This window comes from Tauraco erythrolophus, chromosome Z, assembly GCF_009769465.1.
Source record: "Tauraco erythrolophus isolate bTauEry1 chromosome Z, bTauEry1.pri, whole genome shotgun sequence".
NCBI lineage: Eukaryota > Metazoa > Chordata > Aves > Musophagiformes > Musophagidae > Tauraco > Tauraco erythrolophus.
In genome coordinates, this window is record NC_141496.1 from 92,582,759 (window position 1) to 92,602,121 (window position 19,363).

At 42.8% G+C, this 19,363-nt stretch overlaps 1 protein-coding gene across 1 annotated transcript in view; it reads right to left on the bottom strand.

Annotated features, from left to right (window-relative positions):
* Positions 1-1,757: 1,757 nt before the first annotated feature.
* The window catches only part of RCL1 (RNA terminal phosphate cyclase like 1), a 31,764-nt gene continuing 14,158 nt past the window's right edge, over positions 1,758-19,363 (bottom strand). Inside the window, exons 4-9 of the mRNA XM_086629423.1 lie at positions 19,256-19,330; positions 17,841-17,965; positions 15,428-15,553; positions 12,724-12,880; positions 6,964-7,067; positions 1,758-2,516 (exon numbers count right to left, since the gene is read on the bottom strand). Of these exons, the coding sequence (XP_086485549.1) occupies positions 2,366-2,516; positions 6,964-7,067; positions 12,724-12,880; positions 15,428-15,553; positions 17,841-17,965; positions 19,256-19,330 (738 nt within the window). The 3' untranslated portion in view covers positions 1,758-2,365. The remainder of the gene's footprint in view (positions 2,517-6,963; positions 7,068-12,723; positions 12,881-15,427; positions 15,554-17,840; positions 17,966-19,255; positions 19,331-19,363) is intronic.

Consider the following 19,363-nt stretch of genomic DNA (forward strand, 5'->3'; position numbering starts at 1 on the left):
CGCAGGGCTCAGCTGCCGGCTGGGGTTGAACCGTGCCTGCCTGTCAACAAACTGCTTTTATCTGCAGGATTTCCTCACAAGTACATTTCACAGAATGTGAAGGTCAAACAATTTTAAGAAAGCTCTTACCTAAAACCTCCTCTGGAATTGTTCCTGTTTCTCCAGAGACGGGCTATTCTGGAAAAACACATATTCCCTTCATATACATCTTTCCTTCTGTAAAGCAACAGGCAACCCTGAGTCACAGCAAGCGCTGTGCTGTAGAGCTGTGCAATCTGCAGCAGGGCTACGGGTCAGCAGTAACTTTAACACTGAGGTTTAGTTAAGCACAGGTGATTCTATGACATAATTACTCTATTGCTAAAGAACGTGCGACCTGGGCAACACACTGCCCTTTCTATGTTTGGTGCAAACGGAAGATTTGGAAAAGCTGTCGCAGCTTTGGAGTTAAGAGCTTCAGAAGTTTGAAGATAATAAAGCTTTTGATTTTTGAAGGTATGGCAATACTTTCAAATTTTCACTAAGGCCAATTTTGGAAATCAGAGCTGTGCTGCAAACTTGTATCTTTAATCCATGGCTATTAATTTCAGCTTGTACATTTCACCTTTTGGATCAGCAGCTCCCTGTATTTCGGGTAATTTTGATTTGGAGAGTTTCTAGCTTTTTCATTGTATAGGTGACAGAGGGGAGCAAGGTAAGAAATTCTTTGTTGTCCATATACTTTTTCCTAATGCAACTTGAAATCTAAAAAATATAGTCAAATATTTTTATTTCACATTCTGCTGTTTTATTTAGGGCTTCCTTAGCAGCAAATAAAAGTTTGGAAAGCTAGCAAATTATAAGCAAGGCCTCACGCTCTCCCTTCCCCCCCACCCTGGGCAACTCCCAAAGCTGTTGATATATCAGTTCAAAATAACCATTTCTCTTTTCAAGTGCCATCTTATACGGCTGGGGAAAAGGTGGTGCGCTTTTTTTTTTTTTTTCTTTCTGTTGTTTGTTTTGTTTTAAAGGGAAATAAAATGTTATTTTGGAAAAAATACTTTATTCTTCCAAAACATGTTTAGACAGATTGCAACAAGAACAAAGTACAGTACAAAAATGACTCACACAGCAATAGTTAATAGAACACTTCTCAAATACCTAACTTTTTGTCAAAGTCCTTTTGCATCCAATATACATTTTTCATGTTGCAGAGGTAATGCTCACTGTACAGTGGCATCAGATAAAGCTTGTGAGACCATTATAACACAGTCACTAGTACTTGCTCTATCCATATACCAGCTTTAACATGGTTTTATTTTACTCCAGGGACATTGAGAGTAGTCTGAAATCAAGTATATATCTCCTTCCTTGTGTCAGCAGATCAACATTAACTTCAGCAGGTTTGCCTGGAATCTACCAAAAGCCTTTCTTGGGTAAATATTTATAAACTTTTTGCACCTGTCAGTCCAAGCAGTGCCCATACACCATTATCCCCTCTTTCAAAATGGAGCAGCTGCACAAAATGTGATGGCATAAACTGAATATATTTTTCTCCATCAAAGCCTACACAGCTATTTTTGTTACCTTTCACAACTAATTGTGAACTGCAGCGTGTGGCATGCCAAACAAACCTAAACAGAATATATGCACGTAAGTCAAAAACTGTCAAGGATGTCTCTCCTCCCATGCCCATCTTGACAGATGAGGCTAAACAAGTCAGTATAGTCTGTGATCTCTTCTACAGTATTCCAACATTAAGAAAAATTAAAAGACAGGTATTTTTTTCTTCCTATGAAACTGTAATTTAGTCAACATAAGCAGAGTGAAGCATTTGACAAATTCTACATACATGCAATGTATAAACAAAAAATTGTCACACCTTTACTTTTATTTCCATGCCAGTATTGTTTCTGCAATGACCTCAAGAATCCAATGTTTCAGCTGTGATCATTTGTTTTGCACTGCAAAGCTCGTTTTCCTCAATCTTGTTTTCCCTCTCCATCTAAACCTTTCAGAAAAAGCGAAGAGTGAAGTCTGTAGATACACAAAACTAGAGCACCCACTGCCTTAAGACTTGAGGCCACAGGGACATAACAGGGACTTGTGTCCCATGCACGGGAATACAGTGCAAAGAGTCCCAAGCCAGCTGAGACTCCTGCCAGCCATTCCATAGAGCACAGAATACTGGCATTGCATTTATAAACAGCACAGGTCTAAGCAGCCTGAAGTCAGCTTTGTTGTTCAAACACAGCAAGCTTGGGTACCTCTGCACTGGGATCGTCACTGGTTTCCCTCTGCCACAACAAGCACAGGGAAAGGCAGGTTTTATCAGATCTTTGCAGTGTTTTATGTCACCTCGTTTCATGAAGTCTGCAGATGCTTCTTATCTTATAGTTTTGCTAAGGTTTGAAAATCCAACGCCAACACACGTCATTAACACTTTCTCCCCGCCCATGTGCTCTTCCTCAGGGGTCTTTGTTTCAATTTTAAACATGATCTGGAAGAAGCTTCTCAGGTGTCGCAGAAACTCAATTCTGAGGGAGAGAAAACAACAGCGTTTAAGAAACAAAACAGAATACTCATTAGCAGGATGTACTAATGCTGATTCTAGCAATAAGCACAGTGAATAGAAGACAAAAATATTGCCTAGTACAGAGAAACAAGCCTACAGGCTCCAAACATTGTTCTCACTCGTGTTGCAGAAGCGGCTAGTGACCCCTGCTGAAACCACTGCACTCTCTGTATGAGCACAGGGACAAGGAATGCCTGGTAACAGCAAGCCACAACAGTGAGGGAAGCAGAAGGAGAACATTAAGGGTCCAGAGGAGGCCATGAAGATGATCCAAGGGCTGGAGCACCTCTGCTATGAAGACAGGCTGAGAGAGTTGGGGCTGTTCAGCCCGGAGAAAAGAAGGCTCCAGGGTGATCTTATTGCAGCCTTCCAGTACTGAAAGGGCCTACAGGAAAGCTGGAGAGGGACTTTTTACAAGGGCGTGTAGTGATAGGACATGGGGCAATGGCTTTAAATTTAAATAGGGGAGATTTTGATTAGATATAAGGAAGAAATTTTTCACTCAGAGGATGGTGAGACACTGGAACAGGTTGCTCAGAGACGTTGCAGATGACCCATGCCTGGAAGTGTTCAAGGCCAGGTTGGATGAGGCTTTGGGCAATGTGGTGTAGTGGAGGGTGTCCCTGCTCATGGCAGGGGGGTTGTAAATAGATGGTCTTTGAGGTCCCTTCCAATCCAAACCATTCTATGATTCTATACCTCACCCTCCTGGGCTTGTAACTGACCTCAGCACAGACATCAGCTCTCTTACCTCTCAAATGGATTAACAGTTGAAAGAAAGAACTGAAAAGTGCCTTTTCTTCCATGCCTTCCCACTGCAAGGTTTCTGGTTGCTGCTATAATAAGTAAATGGGCATATGCTGGCATAAATGCTTCAGTGAAGCTGACACGCAACAAGCTCTGTACCAGCCTCCTCCTTAGCTGGGTCCATTTCCAGCGCTCTTGCAGTGTGACAAGAAAGCAGCCAAGTCCAAAACAGCAGGAGCAGCGTGCTGAACTGCAAGGAGGGCACAGAATAAACTGCACAAATGCCAGAGACAGCATGGAGCCAGAGGGTCAGGGAAAAATCCTAAAACTGATCAGCAATCTCTGCAACATATTGGTGGGATCAGTTCAGTTTACACCTCTCTTTGCACGTAAGTAGACTATCAGGCTTCTCCACTTCTTCTCCTTTTGAACAAGGGCAGAACGTGAAAAAGAAGAGTGCCTTTGCCACAGCCCCCACGTATATGGGAAGGGCTCATGGGAGCAGAGGCAAAGGGAGGCTGCCTGTGGGTGCTGGGGGAGAAACTGGGAGCAGCAAGAGACCAGGTCTGTCTTGCAGCAGTAGAAGCACCATCGATAGGAGCCCTGGAAATGAAGAAGGGGGAAAGAAAGGAATGTGTGATAGGAGCACAGCAGAAAGCAGGTTTCTGTTAGCTTGAGGCTGACATGAGTTGCGTGTGGGAAGGTCTGTATCTCAAGTAATAGCAGAGGCTGCACCGCACACACACATACAGACTGCAGGACTGAGGGAGGTGGTGAAAGGTATAGAGAATTTTTATTTTACTGGAAATTTAGACTGTGTGTTACAGCAACAAGGTAGAGCCCAACACTCTTCCTAGGCCCAGGGACAGCTGCAAGAGCCACACTGGAGGTTTTCCTCAAGGGCACCTGCTTTCAAATAAAAACTCACTGCACTTCTAAAAAACCAAACCAAACAAAAAAAAGAGTAAGAAGTCTGTTCAAGTGCTCTCTTTTCCTAGAAGCCCGCTAAGCCACACCAAAAGGCACACAACCACCTCACGCGTTTTAGCCTGCTGTCAGGAGAAAGCGACCAACGCGTAGACCAGTGCCAGAGATGACCCGTGCACCAGAAGCACCTCCTTGGTCCGACTACCCCGAGAACGGCACGGGCACGGCCTGCCAGCACCAGCGCTGCTGGGGGCACCGGCGGGAGCCAGGCCTGACCCGCAGCTGCCGGGGGCGGCCTGTGCCCGGACACGCGGGCTGGCCCTGGCCCCGACGTGGCCGACGGCAGGCAGGCTGCAGGCAGGAGGGAGGCCGGTCGAGAGACGGGTGCCGGCAGGGACGGACACCCTGGCCCCGGGAAAGGCTCAGGGAACAACCGAAAGTGGTGGCCTGGGTGGGCAGAGGTGCTGCCTCAGAGGCTGCGCCTCTCGTCGTCCCTTCTGCTTGAAGCCCTGAAACCCTTGTGACAGCAAAGGCCAGGGCACTCCAGCTTTCCTGTTGCTCTCCTTCACACATCCCTGGTCACGCCAATCCACCTGCGCACAGACCAGCCGGTCCTGCAAGACCGATCTCTGCAAGGTGGCAGCCAGCACCCTGCGTCTGATTTTAAGCTCAGACTGACAGAGGGGTGCTTAATTCTGGGAAGTCTGGCCCACATGAGGAAGAACTTCTTCCCAGTAAGGGTAACAGAACACTGGAACAGGCTGCCCAGAGAGGTTGTGGAGTCTCCTTCTCTGGAGATGTTCCAAACCCACCTGGACGCATTCTTGTGTAATCTGATCTCGGTGGTCCTGCTCCGGCAGGGGCAGGGGGATTGGACTAGATGATCCTTTGAGATCCCTTCCAATCCCTGACATTCTGTGATTCTGTGATAAGACTGGAGGAGGCAACCCAGACGGCTGCAGGCCAAGTGGTCTTTTTGAGACTGGTGTCCCCAGAGCCACTCAGGACCTCATGGTGTAGCTCACAGCGTAGCCCACTCCCCCACCCCCGCCATTAGCAGGGGCAAAGGATGTCTCCTGTGGAAATACACAAATCTGGGAGATGTTTCCTCATTCTGATGGACGCATTCCCAAGCACCATGTCCCCACTCAGTGCTGTCATCCCCCAGCTGAACTGCCACATTCATGCTACGTTGTGCTAGACAGGGAAGTCAATCTAGCATAACATGGCTTATAAATAGCTTCAGATTCCGCAGGGTGAAAATGTTAAACGCAGAGATGTCACAGCCCCAAGAGAGACACGGAGGGACAACGAAGTGGAACATGACAGTACTGCAATTTACTTCAAAAGCCTGTGCATCCAAGGAGTTACGTGGGAACCAAATTTCCCAGCTCTTTATGAGATGCCTTAGTGAGGGCACAGGGGTGCTGCAGACAGAGCTGCACCATCTCTGTACAGATCCTCATAGGACTGATGTGTCACAGATTCTCACAGAATTTCAGATTTTATGATCTCATGCAGCACATGCTGCTTCAGGATGTCTGCTCCTGACCTTCACCCCTGCTCTGCACTCCTAGCTTGGAAGAAGTAACAACCTACCCATTTGAAATGAGCCTGCTTACAAAATAAACTAGTGTGCTTACGTGATTTTCATAGCGTTAAAAAAACCCAAAACAAACCAAAAAAGACTGGACAATGACAAGTGACTGGTTTGTTTCACATGCTGAACTGTTCACTTCAAATACTGATATCTATCTACTCTTTGTAAGCCTTTCACATGGATACTTACTTTACAGGGGATTAACTTACCCCTGTGCAATGGGAGGCTTCCCTGTCCTCCTCTCAAAATCTGACCAAAGTTGTTTCCAAGATTTCAGGGGTTGAGAATAGCAGTTAGACAATTTCTAGCTCTCTTGTGATGGCACCACCATTCTTCAGTTATCACAGTACTGTACCTTTCACGTATACAGCACCGGTACCATGATAACCGAAAAAGGACAGTTCACAGTCTTATTATTTGATGCCATGGTCAGATAAACAACCTTCTCTCCATCTGAGTACAGGAAAACTGCTCAGTCTCTAGGAATAACTGTGATCTAGTGAATCACTTGTCAGTCTGACAGAGTAAATGAAATCTTTGATACTGGAGCCCTTCCCCTAACTCACGTGTTGCAACTAGTAATGTAAGAAATTTAATCTTTTCCTACCCTCTGAATTGCTACCAGCTGCAGACAAAGCTTTAATAAAAATTGAGACTGAAAGACTAGATAGAAGTCTGCTGCCCAACAGGGCTAAAACTTTGGGGTTGCACATTGCTCCATGAATTGAATTCTTAAGCTGTTTCCTGTGGACAATCACAGCTTTAGCATTTGGCTAGCCATTTGAAACATGCCATTTAATGCCACAGCTACAGAGAGATCACGAGGAAAACACCGTAGTGTATGCTAGGCAACAAAAAGCAAACTGATGTACACATGCAATACTAACTAGTACTAACAATAAACCCCATCTCCGCAATTCTCAGAACCAGCAATAACATAGAACACTAAGGGAATCATCTTGTAACATGTAGAAATAAACACTAGGTAACTTACACCACCTGTCTCATTTGAAGAAGGGTACGAGTTGTTCTATTCATAGCCACGGGCAAAGCCTTCCATATACAAAAAATAGTTGTGCAGTAAAACTAGCGAGTTAAACAAGACTGGGTAATTAAAGTGAACAAAACAACTTACGTGTATGGAGACAGAGGTCCTAACAGGACTTTGGAAACATCCCGTTGTCCAAGGGTCATGAGGAGAAGAGCAAGGCTCTGATTTGTTGAATCTACACAGCCTCCCTGCAAACCAAAATGTTTTAATAATTAATCTCTGTACAAACCAGAAATTGGGATGGGAAGAGCATAACAAGGGAGAAAGATACACTTGAAAGGGTGAACTACCACTCCAATAACAAATTAATTTCACATGGCAGGCTGGGAAAGGAACAGAACTAAAACAAAACACTGTAACGAGGTCACACTGAAGATCGCTCTCATCGTTCCCAGCCTGTTCTCTTCTAATGTCACAGAATGCAAGCACTGAAGAATTTATTTGCAGTAAACTGAAAATAGGTATTAATTATAGTTCATGTACGTTTAAAGATACCATGAACTGCAGCACTTTATAACTATAAAAAGTTACATTCGGACAAACAGTTCAGTGTCACCAGGTGCAAAACAGCAAGTTGTTTCACACACGCTCACCTAGGCCCTTGCTGCTAACTTCTGTGGTTTTACATTTGTAAAAATTTTTCTGCCACACTTAAAATGGGATTTTTTTCTTCTACTGCTATGTGAAAGAGCCATGCATAAAATTATGTAGAACTACACATGCTCTTGCATGTATTTGACTGTAATAAGTTACACATGCATGGTAAATGGTTTTCTTTTTATGTGCAATGTAAATTGTTAACTATTGTGCACAGGTAAATGAGAATTGGAAGGCCTTCTATGTTTCCAAAGCTTGAAGGTAAATTAAAAGGGATACTTTCAGTCAAGACTGATGTAGAGAGAATTTAGCAACTATGACCATGCAAATACATTGAAAATAGAAAAAAAAATCTGGCACAATGTTATTTCAGACTGTCCTCATATTCATCCGGATCGACAGCCACATGAAATCTGTCAAAAGTTTCATGCTGGATCAGGCCTGATGCTAAGCCCTCTGAATAGGCTCTCAAGAGAGTGCAAAACTAAAAATTCAACCTTTTAAAACCAAAGTCTCTAATGAGGTAAAGTGACAGTTACCTTTGTGGGCAAGGAGTAACTGCTAAAAATAACACCATCCAAAAAGGCAAGGGAGAGGTGAAGTAAATTTTGGACTGCAGAGATTAAGGAAATGCCATGATGTGACAGCCTCAGCACATTTACTCAGTGAGAGAGCAGAAAGGAGGACCTTTCCAAGGAGAGTTACTGAAGACAGCCTTGCTTCAGTGTGATGGGTCTCAGCTCCATTTTTCTTAAAAAAGCCTGTGCGCTTTATGCAACAAATGACACAGCACAACGAAGGAAACATCGTCATTGTGTTCACTACCACAACCTAACTCCTAGCAACGTGCTCTCAGAGCAGTCCTTGCCCCTTTAACTGCGTGAACCTGCCATACCAAAGTGAAGTTCATGCATTCAATCTCATGCCCTCTACAGGACTGATAAAAATTGTGCTTCACCTTCAGCGAACAGGGTACCTGCAGAATTTGCTGGTGTGATCTAGAGCCACAGCTCTCACCAGCTGTATTTGCAAATCTGGAACACGCACGAGAAGCAGATGAGAGTTTGGTAAATATCCCTGACACAGGACTTTCTGTATTTGTAGTTTGGTGAATAGTTCAAAATGCTCTTTAACACTTGGATGAAAACTTTACATTTTCTGAGCTTGTTCTTCTTTTTCTAAAGCTGAAAACATTATAAAACATCTATTTTTATGACCAAATTTATACAAAAGCTTCCAACAGCATGGAGACAACCACATCCTAAACAATACAGCAAAACATGATGCATCCATCACGTCCTAGCTGCTTACATAAGCTCTCTTGCTGCAGTGAGTCAGTTGTCCCACTATTGTTGTGCGTTAGCAATGTGCTGTTATGCCCATTCCCACATAGGCAGTTGCCAGACAGGGAAATTAAGTGCTCTGCTTGTAATCTCATGATGACAGAACAGTGACTTGTGCCAAATGAAGGACATGCTGCTCCCAAGGAGGCCAACTCTTTTTCGCTCAATCCACCTGCCACTTATTCAAGAGTCCAAAATCAAAAACAACCCTCCCAAGAGAAATGGGATGGGCAAAGTCAGAGCCAAAGTACTGATACGTGTTCCCAAACAGTTGGCACTCATTAACAACCTAGGATGCAGCTTCTAGTCCCTATTAATTCAGTTTATGGCAGTTTCTCCATTACTGTTTCCATTGACAACAGAGTCAGATCCAGCTGGATGCGACAATAAAAGACACAGATCACTTAAAATCCCATCCATTTTGAAATGCTGTTATACAAATACTGCAGTTGACATGCACGTACAAATATCACAGCTCTGGGTACTGGACAATAGTGTTTCAAAGAGCACTATTCTTCTGAGCTTGACTCCAGCTTTGATTTAGTCTTGGTTATTTTTTGGCATACACACGATTTCCTCCCTTACCTGTGCAGTACATACTTGCATGACTCAATAATTTCTTAGGGGAAGTGCAAAGGGGTTTTGTTTGTTTGTTTTCAGAAGAATGGAGCAGAACCGTGCAACACTGAAGTAAGGCCATCTTGAAAATTAAGCCTTCAGTGAAATGCTTCAGTCATGTTAGCTCTAGTTAAATAAAACAAACAGCTTCATCCCTCCTGCTCCTCCAAGCCCCCCTAACGACTCAACTCTTCTTCATTAAAGAACTCAGCATTAAGTAGGTATTGCATCCTCCCCTATTTCTCATGATTACAAGGGATGTAAACATTCAGTCCTTTTCCAGTTCTTCTAAGCCTTCCATTCTGCCAATCACCTGCTATATAAACCTCCCATTACTCACGCCTTTCAAAAATGAGAGGAAAATCCTTACTGGCCTCTTGCAATTGAGCTTAGGTAAGAACTGCGTATGGATTTGTAAAGACAATGCTAGCCAGTCACCCCATGCCCCCTCTTTGAGGGCCGCTGTAATTAGCACTGTGCCACTTATTATTAGTCAATTAGCTCCAAAATTTTTCCATCAACAAACATACATAAAAAAAGCTCCACCAATTCCAAGAATCATACGACCCCTTTCATTTCTTTTTTGAAGGCTTAGCACTTAACATAGCGGGACTCAAACTCCTAGATTTCCGAAGTGGTAAAGTTCACATAATAGCAAGCATTAAGCAAGCACTTTAAGAGATGTCCCTGGGCCCCTTTAAATAGTAATGAACTCCAGCAGATTTGTGGGTGACCCCGACATCTAAAACCCTTCTACAGAGAATTATCTCCAATGCTCCCAGGATGCCCTTTTCTGTCAACCTCGCCCTGGCTCCTGCAGCACAGTACCTACAGACAAAGACACAGATGGAGAAACAATCTCATGAAGAGAGGATCTAAACACAGGGAGAGAAATTCTCCCTGGAGCTCTGTACTCAGCCAGCAGCTGCAGTAAGGAGAGATGGACTTAAAAAGTGCTTGCTCAGAGCAACCTATTCTTGCTCCACGCACAGCTTTCCCAAATTTTTACTGCTTCACTAGACATCTTATCTAGGCAAAGAATCTTAAGAAGAAATATATCTTCAAACTAAACAAACACTGCATGATTTGCAACATGTTCTTATATCCTCTCTGGGGTCAACACTAGAGCAAACTGACCTAAGCTCCAAAAAAAACAAAAGCAGTCCATCTTTCCACATTCCTGGCTAGCACAGTGTGAGCAAGTGTGTCACATAAATTCCAGTGCACACTCTGAAAATCCACCGTCTTGCCTGTGACGGAGTCAGCGGGGAATTCATGCACATTCAATAAGGACTGAGCACACTAGTGGGTAAGCAGCACAACAGCCATGCTAACAAACCAGAACTTTTCCACCATGAGCTGCTGCAGTGGAGGACCACAAGCAGTCTGTACACTGCTCAGTATTTCTCTGTCACTCTTGGACTGAAGCAGCACACACATAAAAGAGCCTTCAGCTGACAACCTCACTCACTCAAAATCTGATCTTCAAAGACACTGAAACCTCATGGTCTATCACTTTATCATCCGAAGACCTGCTGACCCCATTTCCTCCTTGAATGCTTTTTTTTTCTTTTTTTTTTTTTTTACCTCCCTGTTGTTCTAAGATCCTCACTATCCCGGCGCTTTGCAGAACTTGACTCGTCACATTCAAACGGCTGCAGTACACTACAGCAGAAAATTGCCTGCTTCAGGCCTTTCCAGTCCTCTTAATTTCAGAAGTTCTCTGATGTCTGACTCTGAAGAAAGTATACTACCCGGACAAACTCCTTCACTAGTTTTCAATCTGCCAAGTGCTGCATGGTTTTCAAAGGGAAAAATACCTATTGCTGCTGATAAAAGTATGTGGAAATCAGATTTTTGATGCCTTCAATCATCTGACTACCTGAAGACGTTTTCCCAAGAGGTTTACACAAAGCAACAAATGTACCCAATTTTAGGTTGTCGGGTTTTTTTCAGTGGGTGGGGAGAACTGAAAGACTTTACAATTCATGCCTCAAATAAAAATAGCTACCTGTCACTACACAACTGTAGAAACAGACAGATGTTTCAGTCACTAGTTGTGACTGCATTCTCCATGCATGCTGGACTTTCAAATGCAAGGGGTCTGGACTGTACCCAGGACCAATATTTGTTTGTGGTGTTTCTATGAGATAAGAACCCTGGGCTAGAAAGGAAAGTCCTCTAGCAACACGATGCATATACTGAATAAACAAAGACAAAATAATGAAAGACCGGAACTAGCAGCGAGTTGGTAACTCAGACAGATGAAGGGTTTGCAGCATGGAAAGAAAAAGGTAACATGGGCACAGATAATCTGCTACGAGCACGGATGCGATTTATGATTTAAGCGGTGTTTTTATAATTGACTACATTACTTATTAGAGAATCTCATTAAAGGCATTTGTAATACTTGGTAAAGTTCTACCAGTTATTCCAGTTCAGAACAATCACTTTTTTTAAAACAGTGAGTACGATTTGTAGATGACTGCCTCCTAATGGCCAAACGTCTTTCGTCAATATTAACTGCTACTTATTTCAACATTTGTGGAGATACACAACAAAAGCAGGTAGGTTCTTTATTAAATATGAAACTCACTATGATGCTAATTGCCAATCATCTGTAAGACTGAAAGCTGCTGATCCACTAAAAGTCTCAACACAAATAAAAAACATTTTAGTACCAAAAAAAAAAGTTATGCTGCGGAGGACTGACTCACTTAAGATTCCCACGTATACACTGTCCTAGCTCCCTTCCAACAAACTCTTCAGCCAATTCCTCCTACAATCACCGGATCTCAGCATATTTGACTTTGCCATCTTCACCACAAAGTGGCCAGCATTGAGGCTAGCTGCTTTCCGCCCCCGCCTCCCCAGTCCTTCTTCCTCAGATGGTCTCCCACTCATAACGCCCCATTCCAACCACTCGTTTAAGAGCACTGACTCTACTAACCTTCCAACTTATTATTAAAAAAAAGTAACAGCCCATATGAAGCCAAATAAATTCTGTAACAGACAGAAAACAACAAAAGAAAAATTTGCCACTACTATGATTCATAGTAACATCTCCCAGACATGAGAAATGACAGGGCCCAGTAAGCCATTACACTGTTGATGGAACCATTCAAAACCACTCCCTACCTGGATGAAGAAGACACTGGCAGCATCAGAACATTTATCTGTTTGGACCTAAGCCTGTCTGAGGGCGTTCCCAAACCATCTCTTCCTTTGCCAATGTCATCACCTTCTTCCCTTAGAGCTATACACACAAAACATATTGGCCACTTACCCTGTAGACCTCCTCAAGCAACAGCTTAGCACAATTCTGCCCAAGTTCCTCGGGAAGCACAGCTGCTCCCTGGCCCTGAGGGTTTGAGGCTAGCTCAGCACTTAGAACAGTGCCATTGATGGTTTCTGCAGTAAGGCACATGCCAAAACCTGGTGATCTGAAAGAAAGGGGAAAAGTGCATTTGATTTAAGGACAAAAATCGAGTAATGAGCCAAGAACTACTCTCAGCCAATGTCCTCAAGTCACAAACAGTTCCTCTCATAAGACAATACTGGGAATCTGGACTTGCTGACAAATTTTGTTCTATACATTTGATTCACCCTGAAAAAAAAAACATTAACAACAGTATTTAAAAGTTATATTCAGTACTACTTTCCTCAAACCCACTGTGCTGGCTATTCCTGGCACAAACTCTTTAAAAAGGCAAAAAGGAAAGAAAAAAAAAGAATAAAACATCCAAACCTCAGAAATACTATTTTTTTTTAATCAAGGAGGGTATTTTTCACATTCATTTAATTCTTGTTTGATAAACCTTTCAAAGGTATCTGGAGTTTCTTCTCTGCAACATTCAAAATTAACTTTCTTTAGGGATTGAGCTCTTTCCCTAGAAGCTTCAATATTTAGCAAGATCAGACCATAGCCATGGCATCAAGTAGGAGAATAAAAAAAAAAAACCCAAAACACAACTTTGATCCACATTACTTGTATTTCCAAATTGCTTTTCACTTTCAGTTCAATACCATCCAAATCATTACAACCATGTAAGAATTCTGAATATACAATCTGAAGAAAGAAACAAACACCCCCTACTTTCCTCAGAGCTTGAGATCCTACAAAATGATATTATGAGAGTTAAGAAACATTTTTGCTACAAGAAAATCACAGATGGCTGAGTACAGCTTGCTAAGAAATCAGAAAGTTGTAAGGAAGGAAAAGAAAAAGTCACAAGACCCTCTTATTTATAGGCTCTGGAAGAGCACCAATAGCTAGTCATTCGAAATAACTTTACTCTACAGGACTTCCCACAGTTCTGGACTCGTACTGCCCCCACCACCCAAACTTTTTAATTAAAATAGTCCCACTGATCCAAAACTGTAAAGAATGTAATCAACAAACCATCAAAATCAAACCCCAAACACCAATACACACACACACTCTCCTAGTGCTGGAAAAACAACAGCTCCTCCAGAAGCATTTCAGTAGGGTGGGAATGAAAAGATATCAGTGGTGTCCCCCCATATCTAACTGACTGCACTCGCTGAGCAACATAGAAGGTATGTTAAAGATACTTCTCCTTTTCTCCCTCTGAAAGACAAGACGCAGATAGCAAGACAAGAGCAGGGTCAAAGATGCTATTTTTTGGACAAGCATCCATTACTAACTGAACTCACTGGCAGGTCCTGTTAGTGTTCAGCAGCATCTGGCCACCTGCCTAAATAAAATCATATAGTACCTCATGTACGTGCAGACAGTATTAGGAACCATCTGCATAAACTTTTTGCTGCAAATGCTTAAAACGAAACCAGAACGTTTCTGTTTAGAGAGACATTAGAGGTGGCAGAAGATGCTCAAGTAAGACATTCCCTGAAGCTTTTGGCACTGTGGAAGTGCTATAGTTCTATATTGTGAAATTAGGGTTTGGTTTGCGCTGGGCACAGATGGGCTGAACTAGTCCTTGTTGGTCTTACTCATCAGCAGAGGCAGCACTGGAAACAGTGAGGCACATTGCTTTCCTTCCTTGTCCTGCCAAGACACACACAAGCACTGGGAAGCAGGTAATAAAAAAAAGCCTTCCTCAAGTGGCACAACGTTAGTATCGGGTATACTGCAATTGCACTGGCATCACACTTAAACGCTGAATGTGACAGCACAGCAGCATCAGATAGCCACAGAGAATCATAGAATGGTTTGGGTTGGAAGGGATCTTTAAAAGTCATCTAGTCCAACCGTCCCTGCCATGGGCAGGGACATCTTCCACTAAATGAGGTTGCTCAGAGCTGTGTCCAACCTGACCTTGAATGTTTCCAGGGATGGGACATTCACCACCTCTCTGGGCAACCTGTTCCTTAGTTATCCAGAACTACTTCAACCTCAATGAAAAGTGACAAGAGGACAAAAAGCTGACAGGATCAGTAAAATTGTCTCAATCACATCCATCACTTCTGTGTTCTGCTAGCAAACAAAATATGTGGAAGTCCAGCAAATTAATGTCTCAGTTTTCCAGTCCTTGCTAGTTAAAGGACACTGCTTAAACTATTTCTGCAATGGTAAAGCAGAAGACAACCTACACAGCTCAAATACTTTCTAAAAGAGTTTGGTCTCATCCTTAATACTACCATTTCCATCAAAAGGTGTACAGTCAAGTTTGAATGTTGGTTTTCACAACATACCACAGCACCTCTGATCTTAATGTCACTTCAAAGCAACAGGTTGAATACTGAAAAGAGCTCAAGTTGCCTTTAGTGGCAGTAACAATGTATTACTATCCTTGCTTAAGAAAACACACAACCTCTACCCCTGTACCACCAGTAAAGCAAACGTGTCTAGTGAATCATTCAATTTTTACCCTGTGAGGAGTATTTATTTCAACAGAGCAAAGTAGAAGATCATGTTAAAAACTCAAATAAAATTACAGATCAGAACATCCTAGCGATGAAAAAACGCAGAATTACATTTCTGTTCCCTGTGAATACTCGATACTCACTTTCCAGAGCTGACCCCCTTCATGTGATCCGTGTAGATATAAATGTCTGGGAGGAATTTATTCAGGATGCTCCTTGCAGATTCCACCATTCTGTTTGCCATCTGTGGTGACACTCTGACAGAGTATCTACATTTCTGAGCTAAGGAAGTCATTGTTGTTACAAAAGAAATATAAACCAGAGGCTGACAAAAATGGCCAAGAGGTCCCAATGCGTTATTTTGGAAAATGTGGTTTTGTCCCATGCATCCCTTCATACACGCTGGTCCATTTTCCTGTACTTAGAGAAGAACATGTGTGTAAGTGCTTTCTACAGTCTTCACTGATATATCTTCGAGTGAGGTACACAGGACATGTGCAGAAGAACAGCTTATTATGACTAGATAAACATCCACCTCAAAAATGCCCTTCAATAATTTTAAATCGCTGTTCTGTCATCTGCACTTTCTTATAATGGAGGAAGTCCTGAATGCTCTGCTCTTCACATACTATTAAAAGATAGTGATGACTGAAGTTTCTCTGAACTAACAGTAAGAAATCCTGTCTTTCTATCAGGGAGAAATGGGGAAGATGAAATGAAAGACAAACGTTTTAACAAGAGAAAAAAATAATTTTAAAAGGCTAAAAAAAAGTATCTTTGCCCTCTATTTTGCAGTGCTGTGAGACTCTCAAGTTCACTGTTTCTCTAGTCACTGAACATATGAAGTTAACCATTCCAGGGAAGAAGAATTACCACCTTCTTACTCACCTGAACCCACCTCCTCACAGTACACAAGAGATGAATTGCCTTTGTGCCCTTTAACTCAGGTTCTGCTTCAGTGATATTCTCAACAGATCTTCAAATGTACAAAGCACACTGCACTCCAGATTCCATCTCAACTATAATGCAGATTCATGCTCTGTACATTTAACCACCTCTCTGCACCTACATGTACATAGCAACGCAAAGGAGCACACCCTCAAAACTCCCAGCTGGCCGAATTTCTTTTTCTACAAATTTCTAATGCATGCTCTTCTGGAGCAGGTAAACCAAAAGCTTTAAGTTCTTAAGGGCAAAACTAGTAAATAACAATCAGGAAGTGCACAGTTGGTGCACTCAGTACCTTGGACGACTATAAAAGGTTGCTGCAGCACAAGCTCCCCAGCTGTGAGGAAGCAGACTTGCTCAGTTGAATCGTGGAGGGACAAAAACACACATATAAAAGACCTAAGCACTTATCCTTACGGATGTTTTGTTTTCTACTGGCTTGAAGGACCGCTTAACAGCCAAACTAAAATGAGATTGCCTCTCACCGGGCTTACTACAGAAAAATCTTTATCCTGGAGAAAAAGCCCAGGAAAACCTAAAGGAAAGTGAAAGTTCAAAAGCCTGTACTTCACATACATTGACCAAATCTAGTCAAAGTGACCCAGAACAGCACTAAGTATTAACTTTAATTTAGAACTATGGCACTAAAGCCATGGTCATTGCTTCCTCCCTCACACAGAAACAGAGGACAGAACTACTTACTACAGATGTGGACAGGGGCGTAAGAAAATTACTTTCTTCATGGAAAGACCAAGACAAACATCACCAAAAGCCCAATAAGCTGCCTTCTTTTTATTCTACAGCATATGCACCCAGTAAAATTGCTCTCACTTGACAATGCTGCACTCATCCAAATGCTACAGTCAGAAGCAGGGGTCAAAGTGTCCCGTTCTCACACAATCATAATGATATGCCATATAGTAAAAGGAGGAGCAGGCTGCAAGTCTGCTGCACCTCTGGCAGGAGACCTGTCCCTAATGCCCAAACCCACCCCAAAACATTAACTAGATGTGCAGTTCTGTTTGCAAAAGTGAGTTCTCCACAACAGTATTTTCTGCCCTTATCTTTGTGCGGCAGTAAAATCTCCTCTATGTCCATCTCTGATGGTACTACTGAAGGTGAAGTGCTAACAAGCTTCTCTTCATGCAAAACCAAGAGCTCAGTTCACATGTGTGCATGTTTAAGCTCCCATCTAACATTCTACTAGACTCATTAAGAGCCAAGATACCACCGATTCAATGCACAACAAAACTACACTTGTTACTACTGGATTTACACACAAGACTAAATTCCTTTTAGTACTGCTACATTTTGTGATGGAAAGTATTTTAACTTTTTCTTGCTATTGAAAAGACTTTTAGTGCTGTTCAGTTTTAAATTTATTTACTTGTCTACCGATGCTTTTTGAAAAGCAATGTTCTTAACACAGCAGTTTTGAGACATGGTCCTGAAGCCTAGCGGTGTGATCCTCTATGTAATGTCACCCTGTGTTATCTGGGTACATGCTCAGTAACATGGGTGCACTTCTGCCACTTCAAGTTGGGATACTTGTTTTTTTAAGGCAAACTCATTTAAAAGAAGAAAAGCAAACCAACAAAAAAAGGATACGCAGTTCCTCTGATGCGCTTGATTTTGCCAGGGTCTGTGAACTGAATAGGCTGCAAGACCTTTCTCACTGGGCAAGCAAACAGTATCTCTCCACCCCCTTTGGGAGGCATTCCTCTCCGGTTGATCTAGAAACAATAAAGGAGGAAAAAAATAGGTTAGTAAAGAGCACAAAGAAGGTATTTATACACTCAAAATCAACAGCTTTTATGTCACATACAACAAAATGTTATCAGTAGGGGTATTATGTGAACACTGGTGAGAAAAAGACATCCTAAAGGCAGAAATGGATTTTTCACCAAACCTAAAAGCAAAAATTGATTTATTTTCCTCTCTCTCAAGTACAGTAGGGCATGGCTTCTCAATGGAAAACAAAACAAAATCAACCAAACAAAACCCTAACATCTTTACCAGGAAGGCAACCTTGGCCTAAGACTGGTCTCTAATAGCAAATTTGTACCTTACTGCTGAAGAAAGTCTGGAAGTGTTTGATGCTTAGTGCATACCTGGGGGACCAGAACAAACTCATTCCCACAAACAGGCCTGGCCAGCCCAACCCTGTCCCACCGCCCCTGCCAACGTTCACAAGGACGGGGATGGGAAACGGGCCCGTGGGTGGGTCTGGCTCAGGGGGCTCATGGCCAGACATGGCAGGGCTGTGGGGAGCAGCAGACCGGCCCTGCTGCGGGGCTGCTGGAGCAGGGGCTGACATTGCCAGGGCAATGACACGGGGTCCTGGGTCATGGGCATGGTGGAGGGAAGGGCCCGGGGTGGGCTGGGGCTTGGCAGAGCAAGCAAAGACTAGCAGTGCAGCTAGGGCGTTCACACATTTTAAATGAGTGTTCTTAACTTCAAAGGGCTACAGTTTCTTCCTCCAACCCGAAAAAAATTAAATCTATTCTACACCCAGATTTATTGGGCTGGTGAAGAGTGTTGTCTTTAAAGAAGAGTTTCATTCCCATATTTTCCAAACTGGAAGCAAACTTCAATCACCCAAATACAGATCCAGCTCCTCTACCAGTGAAGGAGGCAAACGATTCTGCTGTTACTCCATAGCCCTAATAAGCATGGGGCAGGAAGAGTGAGCGGAAGAAAGAAGAAATTAAATGAATTGAAGAGGAAGATGAAAGGAAAGAAGTTTCTTAGCCTGCAGTGATCTCAGAGACTAAGAAAAGTCACTGTTTTCTCCTTGCTCTCTGTACCCATAGCCATTGCATCTCTCTTACCCTGCATTTTCAATCACTGTGTGGCTGGTATGCTATTTAAAACATGCCGAGAACAAGAGGCAATTTTAGAAATATGTGTAGTTTCAACTAGGCATCTGCGAGAGACCGACAGCGGCAGCTTATGGCCCTGTGAAGCAGTGCAAAAGTATCACTTCAACATGTGCTAGAAAAGAAAGGAACAAATTGTCTTACCTTGATTTCCAGACTTTCACCATCAATTCCAAACTTCTTCAGTAAGGGTAAAGCTGTTGCCTTAAGGACATCAACCTACAGAACACAGAATTTAAAAAGCAGACTCTT